At 34.8% G+C, this 21889-nt stretch overlaps 2 protein-coding genes across 3 annotated transcripts in view; both read left to right on the top strand.

The window, feature by feature from the left end:
• The window catches only part of Argk1 (Arginine kinase 1), a 47100-nt gene extending 39568 nt beyond the window's left edge, over nucleotides 1-7532 (top strand). The window contains exons 3-6 of the mRNA XM_071585709.1: nucleotides 2795-2973; nucleotides 4282-4521; nucleotides 4917-5249; nucleotides 5954-7532. Of these exons, the coding sequence (XP_071441810.1) occupies nucleotides 2795-2973; nucleotides 4282-4521; nucleotides 4917-5249; nucleotides 5954-6103 (902 nt within the window). The 3' untranslated portion in view covers nucleotides 6104-7532. The remainder of the gene's footprint in view (nucleotides 1-2794; nucleotides 2974-4281; nucleotides 4522-4916; nucleotides 5250-5953) is intronic.
• Nucleotides 7533-13790: 6258 nt separating this feature from the next.
• Nucleotides 13791-21889, top strand: part of LOC139688056 (oxysterol-binding protein-related protein 1-like) — a 252397-nt gene continuing 244298 nt past the window's right edge. Inside the window, exons 1-3 of one of the 2 annotated variants that reach the window (XM_071585472.1) lie at nucleotides 13791-14248; nucleotides 15967-16127; nucleotides 16803-17000. In XM_071585472.1, the coding sequence (XP_071441573.1) occupies nucleotides 14110-14248; nucleotides 15967-16127; nucleotides 16803-17000 (498 nt within the window). In that variant the 5' untranslated portion in view covers nucleotides 13791-14109. The remainder of the gene's footprint in view (nucleotides 14249-15966; nucleotides 16128-16802; nucleotides 17001-21889) is intronic. The other variant, XM_071585471.1, reaches the window with a different exon arrangement.

Genomic DNA, 21889 nt, shown 5'->3' with positions numbered 1-21889 from the left:
CCTGATGTGATAAGGACCTGATGATGACGTCCAACGTCGAAACCCAGGCCGCGTTTAAAAAAATAAAGTGTGAATTTTTTTACATTTTGTTGACGGTGCTGCTCGTAAAATCCACGCTATGACAGCGAAGGCTTATACAGTAAATGAGAGTACCGTGGTCAAGATTGCTAGGTGGCCTGCTATTTCGCTATCGTATTTTTCACTGAAATGCCATTAACCGCATTTGAAAGAAGGACCTTTCTCCGGAGTAGTGTTTGGTGGAAAAGGTGGTGCCTCTACATTCTCCTTCACAAACAACCCTAACATCTTGTCTGATGCCATTTGAAGAAAAGTCTATTTTCGCCAAACAGCGGACAAAAACGAGATTTTGCGTGTATTTGCGGCCATAGGAGAAGCAAGAAAACGACCACCCCGGAAAAATTGTTGCATACTTATCCGTAAATTGATATTTAAGGCTAATCATCCCCATTATTTGCATTCTTACTATCTTTTTACGCCTGTAATTACTCGCACTAGACAAATTAAAAGGTAAATGCTCGTGAAACTAAAGCATTCAGCACACCGTACCAATTAGCTATCACAGTATTTACGTAATAATTGGTTGAATGCGGATGAATAGAAATAAGCAACAAAGAACTTCCTCTGACGCTGGATTGAAGAGATGACCTTTTACCACCGTTTTGTGGTTTTCGACTGCTGTCGTTGAATGATTGGGGTTTGATTAGCTGCCTATGTTCAGTAATGCACTAGAACCGCGTAACAAATCGCTTATGGCGTGGAGGTTTATTATTGAGAATATGAGAATGGATATGGACTGGAGGCTTCGTGTGCTGCACAATCTATACAAATTAGCGTGGTGACATCTGAATTTGACTGACTTCTTCCGGTCTTTCAAAATATTTCGCTTACCTCACTGGAGCGTGTCACCGGAGTAGTGTTTTATCTAAGCAAGAGGCGTCTTCTTTATTCTATTTTCACTTTAAGTGATGGAGGAAAAATAGACTGGAGTTTCCATGTTTTACATTTATAGGATTTGAAGGCCACTTACTTTATTTCCCGAGATGCTTTTTGGAGACGTCATGCCCTAATAGGCGTGCTTAGACAAAGAAATTAAGGGAGCCAGAAATGCTAGGGGAAGAGGAGGGCCACATTAATCCTTTTCCCATTTAAAACTTGAAAAATAGTTTTTATTTTAGTTTGGCCACCCACTGGTCACTCCATTGGGTTTTTTTGTGTATGGTCAGACTACCAATTGTGTGGAAAAGAGTGTCTAAGTTCCTCGGGTAATTGAAAACCCGGTTGATCCTGAAAGCGTTATGAATTATGACATTAAGCTGAACGTAATTGTAGGATATCATACTGTCAGAGGGTGGAATCACTTTTTTAGTGTGTGTATATTTATGTACTTAATTTTTCAGATGGAAAACTAACTACACCTCTTTTTAAAAACCATTCAGCGATTAACTTGTTGGCTAGCATTTAAAACGACACAAGAAAAAGGAACAGGATTTTTTTATATATAATTGTGTTGCTAAAAAATATAACAACATTTAAATAGAACAAAACAGAATTTTGATTGTGAAAAGGTCATTCAACAGCTTGTTCTTTGGCTCATCAAGTGAATAAGTCCTCCTAAGACACATCTTCCTTGACTTATGCAAACGTGAGAAAGGTAAAATTTGAATTGAATATTTTATTATTTGAAAAGGGAAAACCAACTCATCCTTGATTGAGTTTCAGTGAATATGTAACCCACAAAAATGATGTAGGTGGATATTCAAGTTGAACACATTTTGTAAAAATACTAAGTCAGCAAAACAAGGAAAGGAAATATTTGTAACACGTTCCATATAGATGGAATCTTTCTCATGGAAATTCAACAACACAATTACTACATTGTTCATTTTTAATTTTTTATTGTTTCATTTAAGTTTTGGTCATAAAATGAAAGAATTTTGTTTCATAGTTGGGAATGTATTGCAGCATACCAATTCTTCCCATGCATTTATATAATCATATAATAATGTAAAGGTGCGAATAAAAAGAATTAATGTACAATTTTGTTTAAAACTTTGAAGGGTGTTAATTGATTTAAAAAAATGATAAAATGCCATAATGCTTTCTTAATAAATTGAAGGATATTTGTATATAAATGGAGAGAGTCAAGTCATGGTTGATGTGTCTGTAGTTGTCAACATTTATTTTCATAATTTCTATGAAATACCTTTAGATAAAATGTTACTTTGTGTTTACTTGTATAAGTGAGGCTTGATAGTTTCTAGAATCAGTTTCAAGTATTTTTATATTGAATGAAAAAACTTATGTTTTGATGTTAGTCCTTAATTTTGATATTTGGGCATTTTTCTTCATTTGGTACCCTAAGATTCAAGGAAAATCCATACTATAGCAGTTCAGCATTAAACTCCCCTGTGTGAACAGGGGAGCTTAATGAGAATAAAGATTGGAACTTATTGGCACCTTACCTATGGAAAAGTTTTAATTTTCATTGCATTATTGAGCTATTTTGCATTTTCCTGTTGCATTGGTGAGTTATGTATTATACTTATCAACTAGAAGGCTTGATCTACCATTAAACTGGGGCTGATGTGTGAGAAATAGTTGGTAAAACAACAACCAAAAAGTTCTATCATGAAATAATCCTAATAGTAAATATTGATTTAGTAATATCTTTGAATTTTAATCTCAAATGTTAGATTAGAAAGTCTAATTATATTACGTTAGCACTTGCAAAATTTCTTCTAATTAAATTGCAATTTTTACTCATTCATAATAGGTCTTGAGAACCACGACTCTGGTGTTGGTATCTATGCCCCTGATGCTGAGGCATACACCGTGTTTGCTGACATCTTTGACCCCATCATTGAAGACTACCATGGTGGATTCAAGAAGACCGATAAGCACCCACCTAAGAACTGGGGAGATGTCGACACCATGGGCAACCTTGACCCAGCTGTAAGTTCTGAATTTGATCTTCATTACCCTCTGTTCAAGGGAAATACATAACTTTCAAAATTTTAAAAGGGAGATGTAAAAAGTCTATAACTGATCCAAATTATGTCATTTGGCAATGGAGCTTTTAAAGAATATGAAAATATTAGCTGTACATATGCCATTGTACTGTTGCCTGCCCCCCACCCTAGTGTGGTATATGCAGTGTGCTGATGCACCACAATTCAAAAAGATAGCTATGCTAACAACAAAATTACTTTGAGGTCCTTAATCATATCTGCCTTGCTGACTTGCTAAAGATTTTTGCAACATGTTTTGACCTGGATTTATTGTAGCTAATCACTTAAAAATTGGATCTCTAATTTTTTCCATCCAGGGAAAAATAGTCGATTGTTTCCATTATTATAAATTGTGAAAATGATGGGACGATTAGTGAATTAACAAGTTTTAGAAGATGCTGGTTTGTGTTCCTCCAAAATTATTACATTGAGGATTGAATGTAGCTCATTCACTTATTGTTTAAGCTATTTAATATCACTAATACTCTAACATAACATTATGCTTGGTCCATTAATACATATCTACACATCCGTGCATGACATTCTTTTTAGTCATTCCAGTTACAAAAATATTGTTGATATTAATATTCAGATGCTCTGAAATTTGCTATAAAAATAAGTTGATAGATAATGATAGATGATGTTTTTTGTGGAACCCTTCCACTGATAATTTTTATGCTACCAAAGAAAATGGAAATTTATTCTGTCAGTAGCTACCTTCTTGAATGAATGGTTTCCTCTGTATTAATCATTTAACAAGTGTATTAAAGTTAGATATTTACTACTTGTGGCTGAGTTAAATTATTTATTGAAAAAACAAATTGTATAATAAGGTTGCAATTCTTGTTTTATGGATCTTTTTACTTAAATAAATAACAGAAAGAAGTAAATAGTCCTAAAATATTAGATTTGATTTGGAATCCTGGCCAAGGGGAGTAATTTTTCTCCTGCAAAAATCTCGCATCTAATACAGTTGTTAAACTCTTTTCTGTTAAAAGAGTATTTAAAAACTTATGGTTTTAGTGAGATCTATGAATAAATGTAATACAGTGAATCTCTTCCATATCAGGTGTTTGGAAAAGAATTTACCTTTTTCTGGTCTTCCATTGCTAAAAATGTGAACTAAGAGTTGCTTATCAGAAATGCTTTGTTTTTTTGAAATGATATAAATACACACAAATATGTTTTTACATAATTTTGGCATTCACAAAATGATCACATGTTTCAAAATAAAATTCACCAATGCTTTCAGGGCGAGTATGTGATTTCAACCCGTGTGCGCTGTGGTCGCTCCATGGAGGGCTACCCATTCAACCCCTGCCTCACCCAGGCCCAGTACAATGAAATGATGGAGAAGGTTTCCACAACCCTCTGCGGGCTTGGTGGAGAGCTCAAGGGTAACTTCTACCCCCTCAAGGGCATGACCAAGGAAGTCCAGCAGAAGCTCATTGATGATCACTTCCTCTTCAAGGAGGGTGACCGCTTCTTGCAGGTGAGATTGACAGACTTAGGACAAATTTCCATTTGGTCTGGCCCTAGTGTCTGATCATTTCTGAAAAATTTTGTTGTCATTCTCAATGGAAATAAAGTCTTGATGTGGGCCAAGAAAAATAAATGGCACATTCGAAGATGTTAAAAATATTTCTATTTTCCTTTCTTTTGGATAATTGGAAGAAAGCTTTTTTAAAATGTCTTTTGAATCTTCATTTCAGAAATAATGGTAATGGAATTATGAACTAGGACACAATGTATGCTTAAATATTTTTAGCATACATAATTGAGTTTCTTTTTAAAAGGAATGTCTGTCATAAGGAAGTCCAATGTTTTAAATTATGAACTATGGGTAACTTGACCTTCTGAATAAGTTACTTAATTTTTTGTATTTAGGCTGCCAATGCCTGCCGCTTCTGGCCTGAGGGACGAGGTATCTACCACAATGAAAACAAAACTTTCTTGGTGTGGTGCAATGAGGAGGATCATCTTCGCCTCATCTCTATGCAAATGGGAGGTGACCTTGGCCAGGTTTACCGCAGACTAGTCACTGCCGTCAATGATGTTGAGAAGCGAGTTCCCTTCTCTCACAATGACCGTCTGGGTTTCCTTACCTTCTGCCCATCCAACTTGGGAACCACGGTGCGTGCATCTGTTCACATCAAGCTGCCCAAGCTGGCCGCCAACAAGGCCAAGCTGGAAGAGGTTGCTGCTCGCTTCAACCTTCAGGTATGATATAATTTTCACTTAAAAGTCTATTGAAGTGTACTTGCAGTGACTTGAAAACTCTCTGAAGCTTGGACCAGATAGTTCCAGTATTTGTTTTGAAACAATCAAAGAAATAGTTATTCTAACTTTAAGGCTGGACTGACACAATTACACATTCACATAATTTTTTGCAGACAAAAAAAAGTATTATTTTGTTATCACTCACTAAAATTGAATTTTCTCTTGTAGGTTTTCTTTTTTCTGTTTTCATCTTCAAAAAGACAAAGAATAAGTAAAGACATGTGTTAAGCATTATGCATTCGTTTTCAATAATCACTCATTGGTGATAATTATAAAAGCTGAGGTCAGATATAAATTACAGATTCAAGTGTGATGTGGTGGAACTGTTCTATAATAATAAAGAGTTCTCGTCTCTTTTACTGTTGCCAGGGTTACAGCTGGTTCAGGATTTCAGATTCTGGTTACCTTATCATATTTGATAATGGCTTGTCATCAGGTTGTCAGAATCAGGTCATTAAAACTCATACCTTGAAAATTTCTCTAAAGGCATTATCTAATTGGGATAGAGATTTTGTCAAACAACTCACAAAACTAATCGATGCATTTTTCATTAGTCAGACTGCAGCCGTATATCATTCTTACCACCATCATCCTGTACGTGGACTGAAAATGTAATTGCACTTTTCATCTTTTATCTGCTTTAGGTCCGTGGCACACGAGGAGAGCACACGGAAGCTGAGGGTGGAGTGTATGACATTTCCAACAAGAGGCGCATGGGTCTCACTGAATACGATGCTGTCAAGGAAATGAATGATGGAATCTTGGAGATGATCAAGATTGAGAAGGAGCTGTGAGGTGGTTGACATGACCCCACTGCAGGCTCCCCAACCCCTGCCTCTCCTTCCACCTCTTCATGACACAAAATACATCCTTACTGCTCATCCCAAAATTCACTGGGAGTCGTCCTAAAAAATATGAACAAGACACCTAAAGGCCCACTTATTCCACCTCAACTTCTCCTCACTGGCCCTCGTAAAAATCTGCCATCTGTGAAGAGACTTGGCTACTATCTTTGAGGAGTTGACTCCCATGGACAGTGCCATACCTGAATTCCTTCATCATTGTATCCTCTCCTAAGGTTAGAAGTTCTGTTAGCTTGGAAAGACTTTACTAAAAATCAGTCTGTCAAAGGTCTCTCTTCCATTAACGAGGGAATATTCCATAGGTGCACCCTAATGTTTTGTTGTTCACCATCAGCAACTTGGGCATTGGGTGCCTTGTACAAGTGATATGTACTTCTATTAAATGAAAATCTTGAAGAAACACCTCTTTCTTGTGTTTTACATAAATGGAATTTAAACTGTATCTGCTGGATGATTGAGAGATACTGATTTCAGGAGCTTCAGGTTCAACAAGTTAAAAAATCAGTGGTAATGGATGGCTTCATGCATCTTGGAGCTTATTGCTGACTTGATGTAGCACAATGACATGAACATCCTAGTGCTATATGAATTGGTGTGTAATAAATATGCTGTCGTAAAATAAAAAAAATTGTAACTGAATGAAACTGGCTGTTCTCTGGAGAGTGCAAGTAAAAATTCATTGTCATGCAGAGAGGTCATTGAAAACCATCAAATTGAGGGCATTTTAATACTTTATTTGTGCACTGGAGGATGTGGGAGAAACTGGGAACAATGTGGGAACTTGTAATCATGATGCCGGGGTAAAAAAACTGCTTTTTGTAGATTCTGGGAGGATAGTACATCCATTGGGAAATCGGATAGCAGGTTTGTAAAAATTACTAGTCACAGGCATCATATACTAAGGTGAAGTGGCCCTGTAGGCATCATCCTTCACAATATGTTTGGGGAGAAATACCTTTGTTGTTTGCTGTGAGAAAGAATGATGTGTGCATTGCATGGAAGTGGTGAACATTGGGAAGGAAATTGGCATATTTTTTCCTTGTCCTACAGGATGAAAGAGCAAAAAAGTAGATTGCAAAATTATTTAATACCTTATGGGTTGTTTCTTGATGGGATGCTGTGTTTCAAGGGAGTCTACTAGGTAAACTATTGTAAGGATGGGGCCACATTTACCACTGTGCATACGGTTAAGGCCACTAGTCACTGAAGAGATGTATTTTATTTCTTATTTTTGTTTTTCAGTATAAGAATGTGCACAAAGATATATGTAAACCATTCCCACTGCCGGGGCAGTTGGTGATATTTCCATTATTTAAGGAAGCAGGAATGAAGAGGAAATAAATATAATATCGACCAAAAAGGAGTTAATTCATTCATCCCTGCATAATGGATCATTTAGAGAAAATTTTGCTCTAGGATTACCTTTGATCGAAGGCATCATCTTAAAATGATGTAGGTTGAAAAACTAATATGCATATTCAAGTCACAACTTTTATTTTGGATTTTATAGATTGAATTTGATAATCCTTGCAAGCATGTAGCTCATTTATAATTATTTCATTCATAATGGAGCATTAAAAAATAAACAGCTCCACTTACCAATACCATTGGCATACAAATATAATCACATTTTTATAATACGAGTAAATCTTTATTGAGGAGTAAATATTAAGTATGAGAGGTTTTTAATGACCAATTGCCATGCAATAGGAGGCAACTGCTGGATACCATCACTGTTCACATGGAACTCTGATGCTATTTTTCACTTGGAGGAGTGAATGCACCTTATTTTTGATTGGTCCTTGTATTTCACCCTTGTGTCTTCATTGCCACAATCATGGGAATACTCAGTTATTGGAGTGTTGTAACTGTAAAATGGTATAATTGCAGTAAAGGAATAGGAATGTAGAATTAAGATCATTCTAAAGGATTCAAACTTCGAGGACGAATAAAAAAGAACCCTTGGCTGGTATATTTAGTAGTTACCTACCCCTAGAAACATGCAGCTTGAACAGCTTTTAACTTTGTAATGGCATCTGACCAAATTTATATAGTACTGCATAATGAAGTGCTTGAAATTTATCTTTCACGATCAAAATTTAGAATATTTTTTCATTATACCTTGGTTAGCTTGTCACAATTGTTATGAACAGTCAACGATGTAAAAGCTCTCCATAAATCAATTTGATACAACTGATTCTTTCAGCCTTAGAAATCCTAGTTTGATTCTTGCATTAATGTACCAGATACAGTAATGGTAACTTATCCTTAAATCTGGGTAGTGACAAAAAGTATGACAGCATCCAAACCTTCATTTTCCTGGATGGTCAATTCATCCCTTTTCTTTGAAAATATTACACACTGTTAAAAATGCACTCATAGAACTTGAAGTATTTGGCAGAGCTGTTAATTAGAGGAATACTTCTTAGTTTTAGGAGCAAGAGTCATCATGCATCTGGACTTGAACTCTGGTCAACCAAACCTTAACTTTCTTTCCGAATATCAGCATGTACAATTATTTACATGTTTTCTACATTAATGGACCATTTTTCAATCTTATCATTTAAACCTCTCTAAATATATTTTTACAAACAGCTATGTACATTTATAGAGCCTTATCTGTCAAATACCACAGGATTGGGATTTCTAGGGATCTGATTAGGGATGGGAGAAGCCCTGCAATATGCTGTAATGAAGGGGGCTGGAATGCTTGTCAAGTGCTGGCTGGCTTAGTGGTCCGAGATATGATTCCCAGCTATCAAAAAACAGGACAAAACCCAGCCTTGTGGTAGTACTGCGATCATACTGCCGGTGAAGCAATAGAGGTACCTGAGATGAAATAGGGTATTTCCAAGTCAACTGAATGACAGTGGAAGATGAATGCTTGAACCCAAAAAAAATTATGAATCAACATTTTCAATTTATTCACTGAGCATTACCTGACCCATTAAAGAGGGAACGTAATGCGTTGAATTCCCCTTGAACAAGTAATCAACAGAAAATGTTTTAAAAAACTATGGAACATTACTTACAAGATTGAAATAACAACCTCATGGAAAAAACGAATATACCAATGCATTGAGAGATTGAGGAACTCATTTAAATTAGATATTTGTTACTTACATTGCTAAAAGTCCCCTTGCTCTGTTTAATGACATTGTGCAGCTTTAAAAAATCTCCCTCTTGACTCAACACACATAATCAGACCGAGATTAACAAAGTAATGGTGATAATGGTAATTCATTTCTCCCTCGTATGAGATACTGATACTTTGAATTGAAAATACGGCTCCAATGAATTCACCTAGCACAGGAAGGATGCACTTTCTTTTTAGTAGTTCACAAGATATCTACTTTAACCTCGTCAGACTTCTCACACCAATATGGGGGAGAGGAAAGAGATGTCTATGCCTTTCAAGGTTCTCATTTCACTCACTTTGTATACTGTGGAGTTATGTCAATTTAATAAGCTGCTTAGAGGATCTCTTGCCAATACCTGGGTACTCTATCCAATCTATGTACTTCATATGGTCTTATTTCTCCTACTCCAAGTTCTTCAGCCTTCCACCTTAAAAACCAAACATCTTCTGCCTGGCATCATGCCTGACCTTAGTTCTGTTATGTTAGACATTCTCTACACCCCTCTATGTAATTAAAAAATAAGAGGAAGAGGTGAGAAAAAGGGTGTGGGACTTCTCCAGCACAGACAGGACTTGTCTTCACACACTTCCTCATAAAGAAGGAGTAGGAAAATATTGCAGGCACTCTGATCATGAGGCCTCATACCACTAACACACGCTATGTCGTCTCATGCATCTCCCTTATTTCCTATGACACATGAAAAGGGATTTAGGGATGGGGGGAATCACAGGAATAATTATGCTCACCACTTCATTTTTAATGGAGATGGGTGGGGGAGATTTACTCCAGCCTACTCACACACACATTTATTCAATTATCCCTCTATCCATTTTAATACTGCTAAGAATCCATTTTCTCGAATTACATGTCCTGGTATCAAGTCAAGGCGTTACAATACATTAATACATACTATCAACATATATGTATTTATGTAAATGTATATTTTAATATATGTGAAATGTATTTCCTGGGAGTTCGGATGAATCAAATTCTTTCCGATAGTCATTAAAATAAGGTAGTTCTTCAAATGTACATTTATTGATGATATACAGGGAATAGGGAACACCTTTATTAGTAATGCTGAAGGTTAACCACAACTGGGATCTATAGAGCCAGCTTCATAGGCATACACTAATTATGTTTAGCATGATTGGAATTATGTCATTCATATAATTTTCATTTTATTAACAACTCTGGAAACAAGAAAACATGACTATCATGTCCAGGTACCTAACATTATTGATATTACAAAATATTAACAAACAGAAAGATGAGTAACATATACTGAGCAAGCATGGTAATAATCTGTTCAGTGAAAATACACAGCAAGGATATACAGTGAAAATATAGAGTGAGTTGGTGAGAAATACATTATTTGTTCCCACAGTAGCACAAGCAATCTATGCTGAAAATTTCTATAGAAATTAACTTATCTAACAATGAAAAGAAGAAAATTCCGCCGATTGAAGGAAATTTTATTTCATTATATAGGTTTCCACATATTTTATCATTAGATTTTAACTAAATTTATTGAACCTACAGGTATGTTAGGTGTGTACCACAAATTTTCTTGATAGAATGTTCTTTTGGTTGCATAAAGTAAAGCTTGATGGTTTGTTTTGGTATTTATGCACATAGTCACAAATTAATTTGTGAAGATGATCCCTCCACATTTGTGGTAATGCAAAGGATTTCTAAGACTAGACATTACCAAAACCTTGGTGTATACATCCTAAAGGTTGGCTTGAATGGTGAGATCTCAGATGATTTCCCCAAAACTGAAAATCTAAAATTGCTTCATGAACATACTCAATGTTTTGGGATAATAGGAAATTTCCTGAGATACTAGGATTATAAAAATGAGGAAGAAATAAAAGAGTCCAACACACTTCTTCAGTCACTAGCAAAAATTCTATTTTGAATGAAATTGGACATTCAAAGCAATTTGCAATTTAAAAAATCTCACCTGTCCAAAAGATTACCATTCACACATTTTTAATGTCCAGATTCAAAAAAACCAATATATTAATGAATCAACAACATACTTATTTTCTGATTATTCAGCATATATTTTTGAAGTATTGAAGAATGATAATCATGGTGGTAATGGGTCTATCCATAAGCTAATTTACTTGTATTTTCATATAAATATGGGAAATATTTCCTTTCACTCATCAATCATGGATGATCTAGCTCTATTAAATGCAAGACGTACCGTGTCTAACTATATACATCACCTGCCCCACAATCCCAATTTACTTGTAAATGAGAAAGCATTGCTTTGAGGTAAAAATGAAATAATTTCAGAAACTTTTACGAAGTTATAGTCAAACATGCACAGGTACACAAAATAATTCATTTTTATTTGATTTACACAAATCATTCTTCAGACTGTCCATATTAAACACAGCTACTTCTTCTGTTTCAGATGCATTAAACGTTATATTGTGGGGTAGGATACTGAATTTTATTCACAATTTAAAATTTTATTTTGTTAAATTAATTGAACATTAATTCTTCATGTAGCCAGTTTTCATCCATTTTCGCTAAGAGAATTAGCCATTTAACAGGGTAATTTTGACAAAGGATCACAATGAACTGAAAAATAGACGAAACCAAAGCCCACGGAACTTGTACAGTAGGGCCATTTAGGAATGTGACTTGAAAATCCTTAGTGAGAGTTAAAGCTGTGTGACAATGCCATGCGAGCTCTTCCAAGAAATAGGCCATATGTGGCCACATTCCAAATGATGTGGTGTTCAATTTATGTGGGTTGCAGGAAAAGGATTGGTTGGAAATATCTACAAGGCTGAGATTCCCTTAGAAAACTGAAAGCCTATGCATAGTTTAGTGTTTCTCGAGTATGCACCTCAGCTGGTCTCTTGTCCTCTAAACCTTCTTTCTACTCCTTCCACTCTTTTATTTACATGCATTATAATACATACCCCATCATAAGGACCTAATTAGAAATGAAGTCAAGGCACACATGGAATCTTGTACTAGAAGGCCACAACAAACTGTTTTTGGAGAATATCACAATGTAAAACATGTATGTGTTGAATTCCTAGTTTTGGAAAATTCATAGGGTCATGGTTAACACTTTTATAGTTTATGTAAAATATGTGCAAACATAATTATCCTTTTTCATCTTTTGGCGATTGAAAAAATAACAAAGTTACTTAACCCTTATTACGTACTTTTAACAAATATTTAATCAACAAATAATGCCACATAGATTATATTTCTCTGTACTAATTATTTAACCAATAAAATTTTAAGATTTTATTGTTAAGAAGAAGTACCTACAAATGGTATTGTGGTGAGCCAGAAGAGGTTTATACTAGGGTCTATCAAGAACTTATTTAATTCGATTATTCTACAGAACTTATTTTATTGTTGTTTCGATCTTTAATAAGATTTTATTCGTGAATATGTATGCTGATGACGCGACAATAATTACAGGTATTTTGAGCGTGAACAACAAATGTTAAAGTAGTTGAACCATAATTCAAGATGTAATTGTACAAGTTAAATAAGAGGCATGTTTTTCAAACTAACTCGAGAAACTAAGTGTCATCTAAGCTACTATTTTATCCAATGGAAATTCAAGAGAATACTCTCCATCATCATCATCCCATGTATTCTCAACGTCCACCTCTTGAACTTCTTTTGTCTCTGGAGGTAATTTCGAAATGTCTTTCTGGTCGTTTACAGGCGAGCCTTCCTTAGAGGAATCAATATCTCTTTGGTATTTATCATCCGTTTTTTTCAGCATATCTGAAATTCCTTGTAATTCAGTCGTTTCTTCATTGACAATCTCCAGGGCAGTTTTTAAATCCACTCCCTATACAGGATCAGTTTTTTACCAGAAACATTTAAAAAAAGCGCAATGGTGTTTTAAAAAGCTGTAATGACTCAAATTATATCTTACATTTTTGTGTTCCCTCAGAAGGCGTAACATTTTACAAATTGTCACTATAGGCACATTGCAAAACAACTGTTTTCCGTGCCTCTCCAACAAAGTTTTGGCAGTTGATTCTATGTCAGATGACTGAAAAAAATCTCTAATTGGCATTATCCGGCGTCTGAGAACACTGGACTTAAAATTGTCGGCTGTTTTCTTTTCATAAACATACACAAGCGCAGGTGGGGAGAACCTTATTCCAACACGCAACGGCACAATGATAATTTCATCTTCCCTCGACATTTATATCTCATTGAAGGCAAAATAATCCCCCTGTGAGTAATTCTGACAGAATAATTCGAAATTTAAACGGACAGAATATTGCTACTATTTCTTGCAATCAACCACCATATATGCAATCCCCTCATACATCTCAATCTGGCCCGGTCATGCCCAATCTTGATTTAAATGCCAACCGACAGACGAAAATACCTATGCTATACGTTCGGCTTTTGTTCAATCGAGATATGATAATTTTACGTGGAGTGTAAGCAAGTCAGGTGAAATATATTATTGTTCCTAAACGTAGAGTTTCCGGGAAATTGAGGTTATATAATTTTGATAAATGGTGCATTATATCTAACAAGTTCTTTGCTTTCCGTAATCATCGTACTAAAAGCCCAATATTTGGAAAAGCAAATTTTTAATGTTTTTCGTATGACGTTTCAAATTAGTTGATAGAAGTAAATGGAAACTATTGCTTATCACTTGATATTTAAATACGCCCAATATCATATTGCTTGATGAACTACTCTAACCTTAATCGTTCCACGCGTAGGAATTCTAAAATTTCAATTTCCTAAGCATGACTTGATCCATAATAGACGAACAGGATGTTATTCGAAGATAGGACAGAGATGGAATTACAGGAAATACTTCTGTACAGTACCAGACATGGGGACATACCGATGGTTCAGGAATTACTTGATGCCAAGAAGGCGGAAAAAATAACGCTTAATATCAGCTGTAGAGGTAATTCTTAATTAATGTGTTATCATTCATTTACGAGTTCATAGATTTTTACTATCGATGTTGTTTTCCCAATAAAGTAGTATTTTTTATGCATTTGAAAGATATATCCCTTATATTTGTGGTAGATTTTGCCTTCCCTATCTGAAGTGAATCCAGCCACGTAAGCTCCATGTCACCAACGGGAAAAACACAAGTGTTATGTATTTAATGTATTAAAAAATAAGGATTATATATTTATACTGAAAGCCGGTTTTACATGGTTGACACGACACTGTACTTAATTAATTGAATCCAGTGTAATCGGCGCTTTTTGATATTATGGTAGTTCAACTGGTTTAAATGTGTATAACTTTGCGTACGCTGTTTTTGAATTTTATTCAGTAAAACGAATTAACATGAAAACAGTTGAATTTTTTTAAATAAGGAAATCCTTGTCTATTTAAATTAGTTTTGAAATTTATAGCATATTTTTGATATTATATCAGAATTATCTAGAACTAAGTGTTTTAATATTTTTGTATCAAGTATTTAATAAATGGATGTGTCTTGATATGATGATATGAATTCAAATACTATTGTCGTATAGATATGACAATGAATGGTAAGAGAAATCAAGGCATCTTATGTTTTGTACATTATTCCTTTACTAATTCCTTGACCATAATGTATTCTTTAATAATTCCTTGTTGTTATTTATTAAAGCTTTCTGTATTTAATCATACGGTGTACCCTTATAAATGTGACGATGTACTTTTATTCTCCTTCTCTAATCCTGCTCATTTTTGTTTTCTCTATATTGTGGTAATTTTATAAGGTATTTCTACCTTTACCTTTATAAATAACTAATCAGCAAGGATGTAAAAATGGTTGTAGAATACAGCAGTCATATCATTAAACTGTTGTCTACCCTACCTTCATTTCCTTGAGTATCTCAACTCGACCAAATGAACCATTTATGGCTAGTGGTGCACAAATGACCGACCTAAGCTGCCGATTGCCACTCCTTGTTAATTTACTTCTCCTAGTGTCATAGAAAAAGGGGAAAGTAAGAGGAAGGGTACGGAAAGGGATGGTTTAAGGAGGAGTGGAAAAAACTGGAACTCCACTTTCTTTTTCCACATCCCTTGCCCCACCCTTCTTTTCCCTTCCCTACCATTCTTATTATATACACCCTAATTTAATTGATTTTTCAGTGGAGCATCTCATGATGCTCCACTCAGTCAAAATGCATGTTGTACTAAAAATTTCTCTGGATTATGAAAGTGCAGTATTTTCTATGATATATTGTTGATTATCTTCCACCCAATCAAACCTCCTTATTAAGACAATATGTATTTTTATATTCTTTTCCATTAATTTTATAAGTACTTAATTGGGTGTTCATCTCCATTTCTTATGCCCAATACTAATCTTCACATTGTAGTTGTTTTCCCATTGTCCTAAATGTGATATTCTAAGGACTGTATTTGCCATATATAAAATTAAACCAGTGATTCTGTAGTGCTGAAATAGTGCTACTGTCTTGATGTGTAATAAATATGTATACCTTGTTAAGTATGAAAATCTAAATTCAGTATAATAGTTAAATCTTTTTTTTATTTGGTTATTTTTTATATTTGATTGCTAATAAATTTTTCGGCAATGAAAAGCTTAAACTGTAAAATTGTATTTTTATAGTAATTTAGCACCTCCTACAAATATCTTCTGCTCTTTTTCAGGAAAAAATAAGAGTAATTTTGGATGGACACCTCTGCATCTTGCTTCCTACTTTGGCCATCTTACTGTGGTGGAATTGTTATTGGATCATGGAGCTGATATCAATGCAATAAATGATGCTGGGGACACTGCTCTTCATAAAGCAGCATTCATTGGTAGAGAGGTGATTACCGTTTTAATGCTAATAATGTCACACCAGAGGTCAGTTAGACTATTTTTTAAACTCTGCTGGTATAGTTTTAGGCCTGAAAAATTCTGCTGATGACAGGAGTAAAGCCTGACTGTTTTGCAATGTGAGAGCTATGTGCTAATACATTTCATTATTCGGGATAAGTCATGTTTCATAACTTAAACACGTTGAAAAGTACAAATGACTTTCATGGAAGGTAGATTGTAAGTGCATTGAAAAAAGTAGAAATTACTGTGAATCCTCCATTTACATTACCCTGGTTTGTACTCATTGTGGTACATCTGGGTTGGAAAGGGGATAATATAAGATGTATTTACCCAAAATTTCCTAATCTGGTGCCCACAAACTCATACCTATTGGGTATGCTTGTCCATAGCAGAGTACTCTACCAGCTGGGAAACCAATCCTGAACCAAACCGAAACATGTAGATGATTTTTCCATTATATATCATTTTTCATTTATCTCAATATATCATTGGAGGATGTTGGGATAATCAGTCGCTCCCTTGGCAAAAATTCATTTTGGCTGCTGAGTGCTGATTGTACAGTGCCAATAAGGACAGTTTGTGAGATTGCGCCTCCACAAATGATCATTTTTGACATAATAGAATTCTTAATTAACCATAGCTTTTTTATTTTCCAATTTAGGATTTGGTTTTAGTTCTACTAGGAAGAGGTGCTGATGTGAGTGTACCCAATGGGGAAGGACTTACACCAAGGGAGGTTGGTAGAGATCCTGAGGTATGCAAGCTGTTGGCTGCGGCTGAGATGACTGAAGCAAGGCGGCGTGAAGAAGCTCTACTTGCTGGTGCACGGCAAGGGGATATGAAATCGGTGGCAGCCATGGTAAGTGCTTCAACAGTGAACTGCATTTGTACCTAAATTTGAGAAATATCTATGTGCATTATTGAGCATTGAAATAAAGGAAAAAACCTTAACATATTGAAATAATGTTTTAAGTGGAAGTAAACATGTACATTTATTTAAACATTTTTTGTAGTTATTGTTAAATATTCTAAGAAAATTGTGCAAAATTGTTGATAACTTTATAATATCAGTAACTGATGGCAAATACTAAAATACTAGTCAGAGAGCTTTTTATTTAGAAATTTACGTTTTGCATTTTCTGTTGTACTCTGTGCTAGAACACGTAATATATCATATCGACAATATGTGATGTATTTTTCATGCTTCATCATGTTTGGATCAGGAATCATTTTCACTCCTCATAATTTCAACTTGTGAAATGAATAGTCTCCTACAGGTGTTCTTACAATATATACATTACGTAGCTAACCCCTAGTCTCGCAATGTATTAATGCCACGGGAGGAATCTTTTCCTGGCAGCCTGAGATATTAGTTTAAAGTAGTTCAAATTTTCATCTCTAGCGGTGCTCTGTACTGCCCCACTGTATTCAAATTTTTTGCTCAAACCATTCCTATTACTGCTCTCTCTCTCTCTCATTTTTTAAGCAGAAATGCATGAAATGGAGACAAAAAAGTTTTTTTATTAAGGTTGTAATTCATGAGTTACTGTTTTAGAATATGAAATTTTTTAAATTGAGTGCATATTGATTCAAATGGTAGGAAAACTGAAAATGGAATCATATAAATTTGGGTTTCCAAGTTAGAAAAATAGGAAATTGCATGGGACATGATAAAAATATTGTAAATTGTGGGAAAATGTAAAATCCGATAATACGGGATGTGACTGTATTTATTTTGATCCAGGTATTGGTACATAGATCCAATATAAGATGCATCATAAGTATAGATTAAATATTGTTTACAGTATAACAAGTAAAGAGTGGTGACACTAGAGTAATAGAACAAAACAATATACAGCATTAGCAAAATTTCAAGTTGTTCATTATTTACAATGATTCAAAATTTATATGCATGTATAGGTGGATAAAATTTATACACATTTGTATCATAATATGTCATTAAAAAACTTAAATACTGTAGTAATTTTTATTAATGAGAAACATTTTCATAGCATTTTTAAAACTACATAAATTTTTAATTTCTTTATATGCCTGTGACAGGTCATTATATCTCACTGGCCCCATAGACTTAGCCCCTAGGTCTGCTGTTTTTCCCCTGGTGCACTTAATGTTCAAGTCTGATTCTGTTCTGGTTGGGTGATTGTGGTATTGTGACTTTGTTTGATATTCTGTTTTGTGCTGTTAAATATATGAAACTAGGAAGCGTATGAACATACATATTAATAGTAGGAGACCAGGGTCCTGAATTAATGGTAGAGATAGATAGGGCTGTGGGATATTTAGTTGGAATGTAAAAGATGGCCTTCTTTTGTAGCTTGAATATTTTTCCAAATGAGGGGATGATACCCAATGGATGATACCATGAATAACATGGGAGAGCACAATATCGTAATGTGACATTTTTAGCTCATCCCTGCTTACAGTTTTCTTCAATGTTTTAAGAAGGAAACACGCTGAGCATAATTTTCCTGGTATGGCATTAATGTGGTCCTTCCTTGTTAACACGTTGCATATGGATGGCAGGAATCCTTGTTATTTAAATCCCAATTGTAATGGGCAAATGAAGACTAAATTCTAGTAATTTAGGAGCATTTAACATTTTCAAAAGCCTTGATCAAATTGTAGAACATGCCAAATGCATATGCCTTTTGGTCAAGTCCATTTAATACTGATTCGACTAATTTGTAAATATCCACTTTTAGTGCCTTTCCTGTCAGTGAACCCAAATTGTGAGGATGATTATAAATCATATCTATCAATAAAATATCAAAGTCAGTAATACATGACTGTTTCAAATAAGAAAACGTGAAGAGGACAGAGATGGGTCTAAAATTAACGGATCAAATTCATCCTTCCTTTACAGATTGGGACAACTTAGCAGTCTTTAGCATGCTAGGGAAACAAAAGGAGCAAAGGGAAACACTAATCAATTAAACTAGAGGGTGAAGAATCTAGGATTTGGCATCTTATTTTATGATTGAGCTAGGAATGTCATAAAACACTGCAGGGTTTTCCGTGCTGAATTTTCTCAATATTTGCAGAATATCATTAGGATATAGAAAAATTGGATTTTCATTTTCATGTTTACATGATTTGGTGTTTGGTGTGATTTTTCATCGAAAGAGAGAACATTAATTGAGCCTTTACTTACAGCAGAAATAAAATAATGATTAAAGCAGCCGTGTCAATGAGATATGTCGCTAAACAATAATTTTAATTAATTGATTCGAGTTACTGCAATGTTTGTTGTGGTTCAAGGGAACAATATTGCTAATCAAATTCCATGCTGTCTTTGATTTATTGCTGGAGTTCTCTTTTGTGCATATATTTAAATTCCCTCTTGACTCATTAAAAATTTTGCTGTAGGCTTTGTTATAATCAATGTCAAGGAGAATGATTTTTACTCTTTGAAATTGTTACATATTAATGAGCATTTACTTGATAAATCTTTTTGAAGTTAATATTGTGGCTTTGAAGTTAATCTCCTGCAGTTTCTTAGAATTTCTTTTAATCAGAATAACAAACTTAAGCTGAAGCAGAGTTTTCCATTTTGATTCCTCTGAGAAGTTGTTTTAGGAGAGATGTTATAACTCTAATATCAGGCCTTAACCATTTATTATTGTTGAATTCCTTCTTGACTTTCTTCTCCATATAATACTGCAGTAGGAAGTTCACATTACAATGAAGCATAAAGATATGATAAAATGCTTTGAGTTTGCCCTCAAGTGGTGGAGGGGGAAAAGTGGGGATCCAAAGTTTATCACTAAGGGCAAGGCTGAAGCTTAGGAGGGCAGTCCGGGCAATTAAGTCACAAATAATCAAATCTCTCCTCTTCTACCTGTCCTCCCCGACAAGTGAATGATGTTGCTCTATGGACAGCATTAAAAACACCTTTTGATAATATAAGTTGTGTACTTTCCTAACAGTGTTAACAGTGTTTGTATCCTGGAAGGGGTGCACATGAAATTCAATAGTTCTTTATTACTATTCAATTTATGCATTTCTATTTCAAGGTACATAGGCTGGTACAAGTTGTGATATGAGGATGTTTCTACCCTGGTGTTTCTAATTTGTTTTTTTTTTTGAAAATAAAATATTCTCTATTCCCTGGAAAGCATTTTATTTATATTCAAGAAAACTATATAATACCATCAGTAATGTGGAAAAAATTGGATTAGCTGCAATGATAATTAATATATTTTTAATGGTGTCATAGTATAGGGTGGGGCAGAATGGACTCCCTAGTTTCAAAAATCACTGAAGAGCACCCAGATTAATCAGCAGAGTGGGAGTAGTGATGTTAGCTGGGGTAAAGAATGTCATTTTTAGTAGTTACCATGCTGTGGCCTGAGCACCTGTGAGCATCGAGGCTTTGTTGTAAAAACGTTCTTTAAAAACAATGATAGTGTTGTAGTGATGCAAAGGGCTTTTCATAGGCGGTTTGGTTTGACTCGTCATGACAGGGGGGTTCCTGATTCTAAAACCATTAGGAAATTGATTACTTGTGTACATGTGGCAGGATCTACACTTCCTAGAAAACAAGCAGGGTGAGCTAAAAGTGTGCGAACACATGAAAACATGTTGGTAGTGAGAGCGTCCGTTGAACAGTCTCCATTGCGCTCTGTGCAGAAACCTGCTGCTGCTCTTGGCATATCACCCTGAACAGCAGGGCAAATTTTACACTCTGACCTTCACTTACACCCCTATAAGATGATGGTTGCTCAAGAATTGAGTTCAGAAGACTGGGTGGAGCGTACAGATGCTTGCAAGGCAATCTTGACCTCTGTGCAATCCAAAGCTATTCTATGGTCTAGTGATGAAGTGCATTTTCACCTCTCTGGTTCAGGAAATAAGCAAAATTTTTGTTACTGGACACCTGACAACCCTCGCACACTTTATCCAAGACCTCTTCATAGCCCCAAAGTGACAGTTTGGTGTGCTGTGTCCTCCATAGGCATTATTTGGCCTTACTTTTTGGAATCTCGAGGTTCAACTGTTACTGTGAACTCTGTGCGCTATTGTGAAATGCTGGAGAACTTTTTACCCCCCAAAATGGAAGAGTATAGTGAGGAATATGACACACAAGTCTTTTGGTTTCAACAGGAAGGTTACAAAGTTTTACCGAGGACCTTGGAATCTCTTAAGGAGGCAATTAATATACTTTCACATTTTTTTTTGAATGAATACAAATATTTTTGTTTCATTTGTGCATGTTAATTTAAATCCATAGTTACATAACATGAACATTGACCTGACTTATATTAGCTTTATTTTGAGTTTATTTCTCTTTTATACAAGTTTCTTTTAGGGAAATATCAGTTTTAAATTTATTTAATACTAAACATTTTGGGGGCATATAATGCCGACTGCCCTCATATATCAGGGCTATCCTTTTTCATCACTATGTACTACTGGATATGCTAAATTCTCAATTGGTGTAAAGAAGTAATAAAATATTCATCAGTTGAAAAATCTTTCTTTCAACGTAAGTTTTGCACAAGATGCTAGTAATAATAATGAGCTGTAATGCATTTTGGATGTCTTTTAACTTGCTGGTCACATCTGCAAAAATTATTTTTTTCCCTTAATGTTGTTTCATTAGAGTCAGATTTGGATAGATAAAGTTAAGACAAAATCTAAGAGAGTGATGATAGATTATTTAATTGTGTTTATAAATTATTAGTATTCTATATCTTTATGGAAGGAATACCTTTGCAGTGATTTCCT

The sequence above is a fragment of the Hetaerina americana genome, unplaced genomic scaffold (genome assembly GCF_022747635.1).
Source record: "Hetaerina americana unplaced genomic scaffold, ioHetAmer1.1.p SCAF_2, whole genome shotgun sequence".
NCBI classification, from domain to species: Eukaryota; Metazoa; Arthropoda; class Insecta; order Odonata; family Calopterygidae; genus Hetaerina; species Hetaerina americana.
The sequence above is the reverse complement of the archived record's forward strand: the minus strand, read 5'-3'. Positions and strand labels throughout refer to the sequence as shown.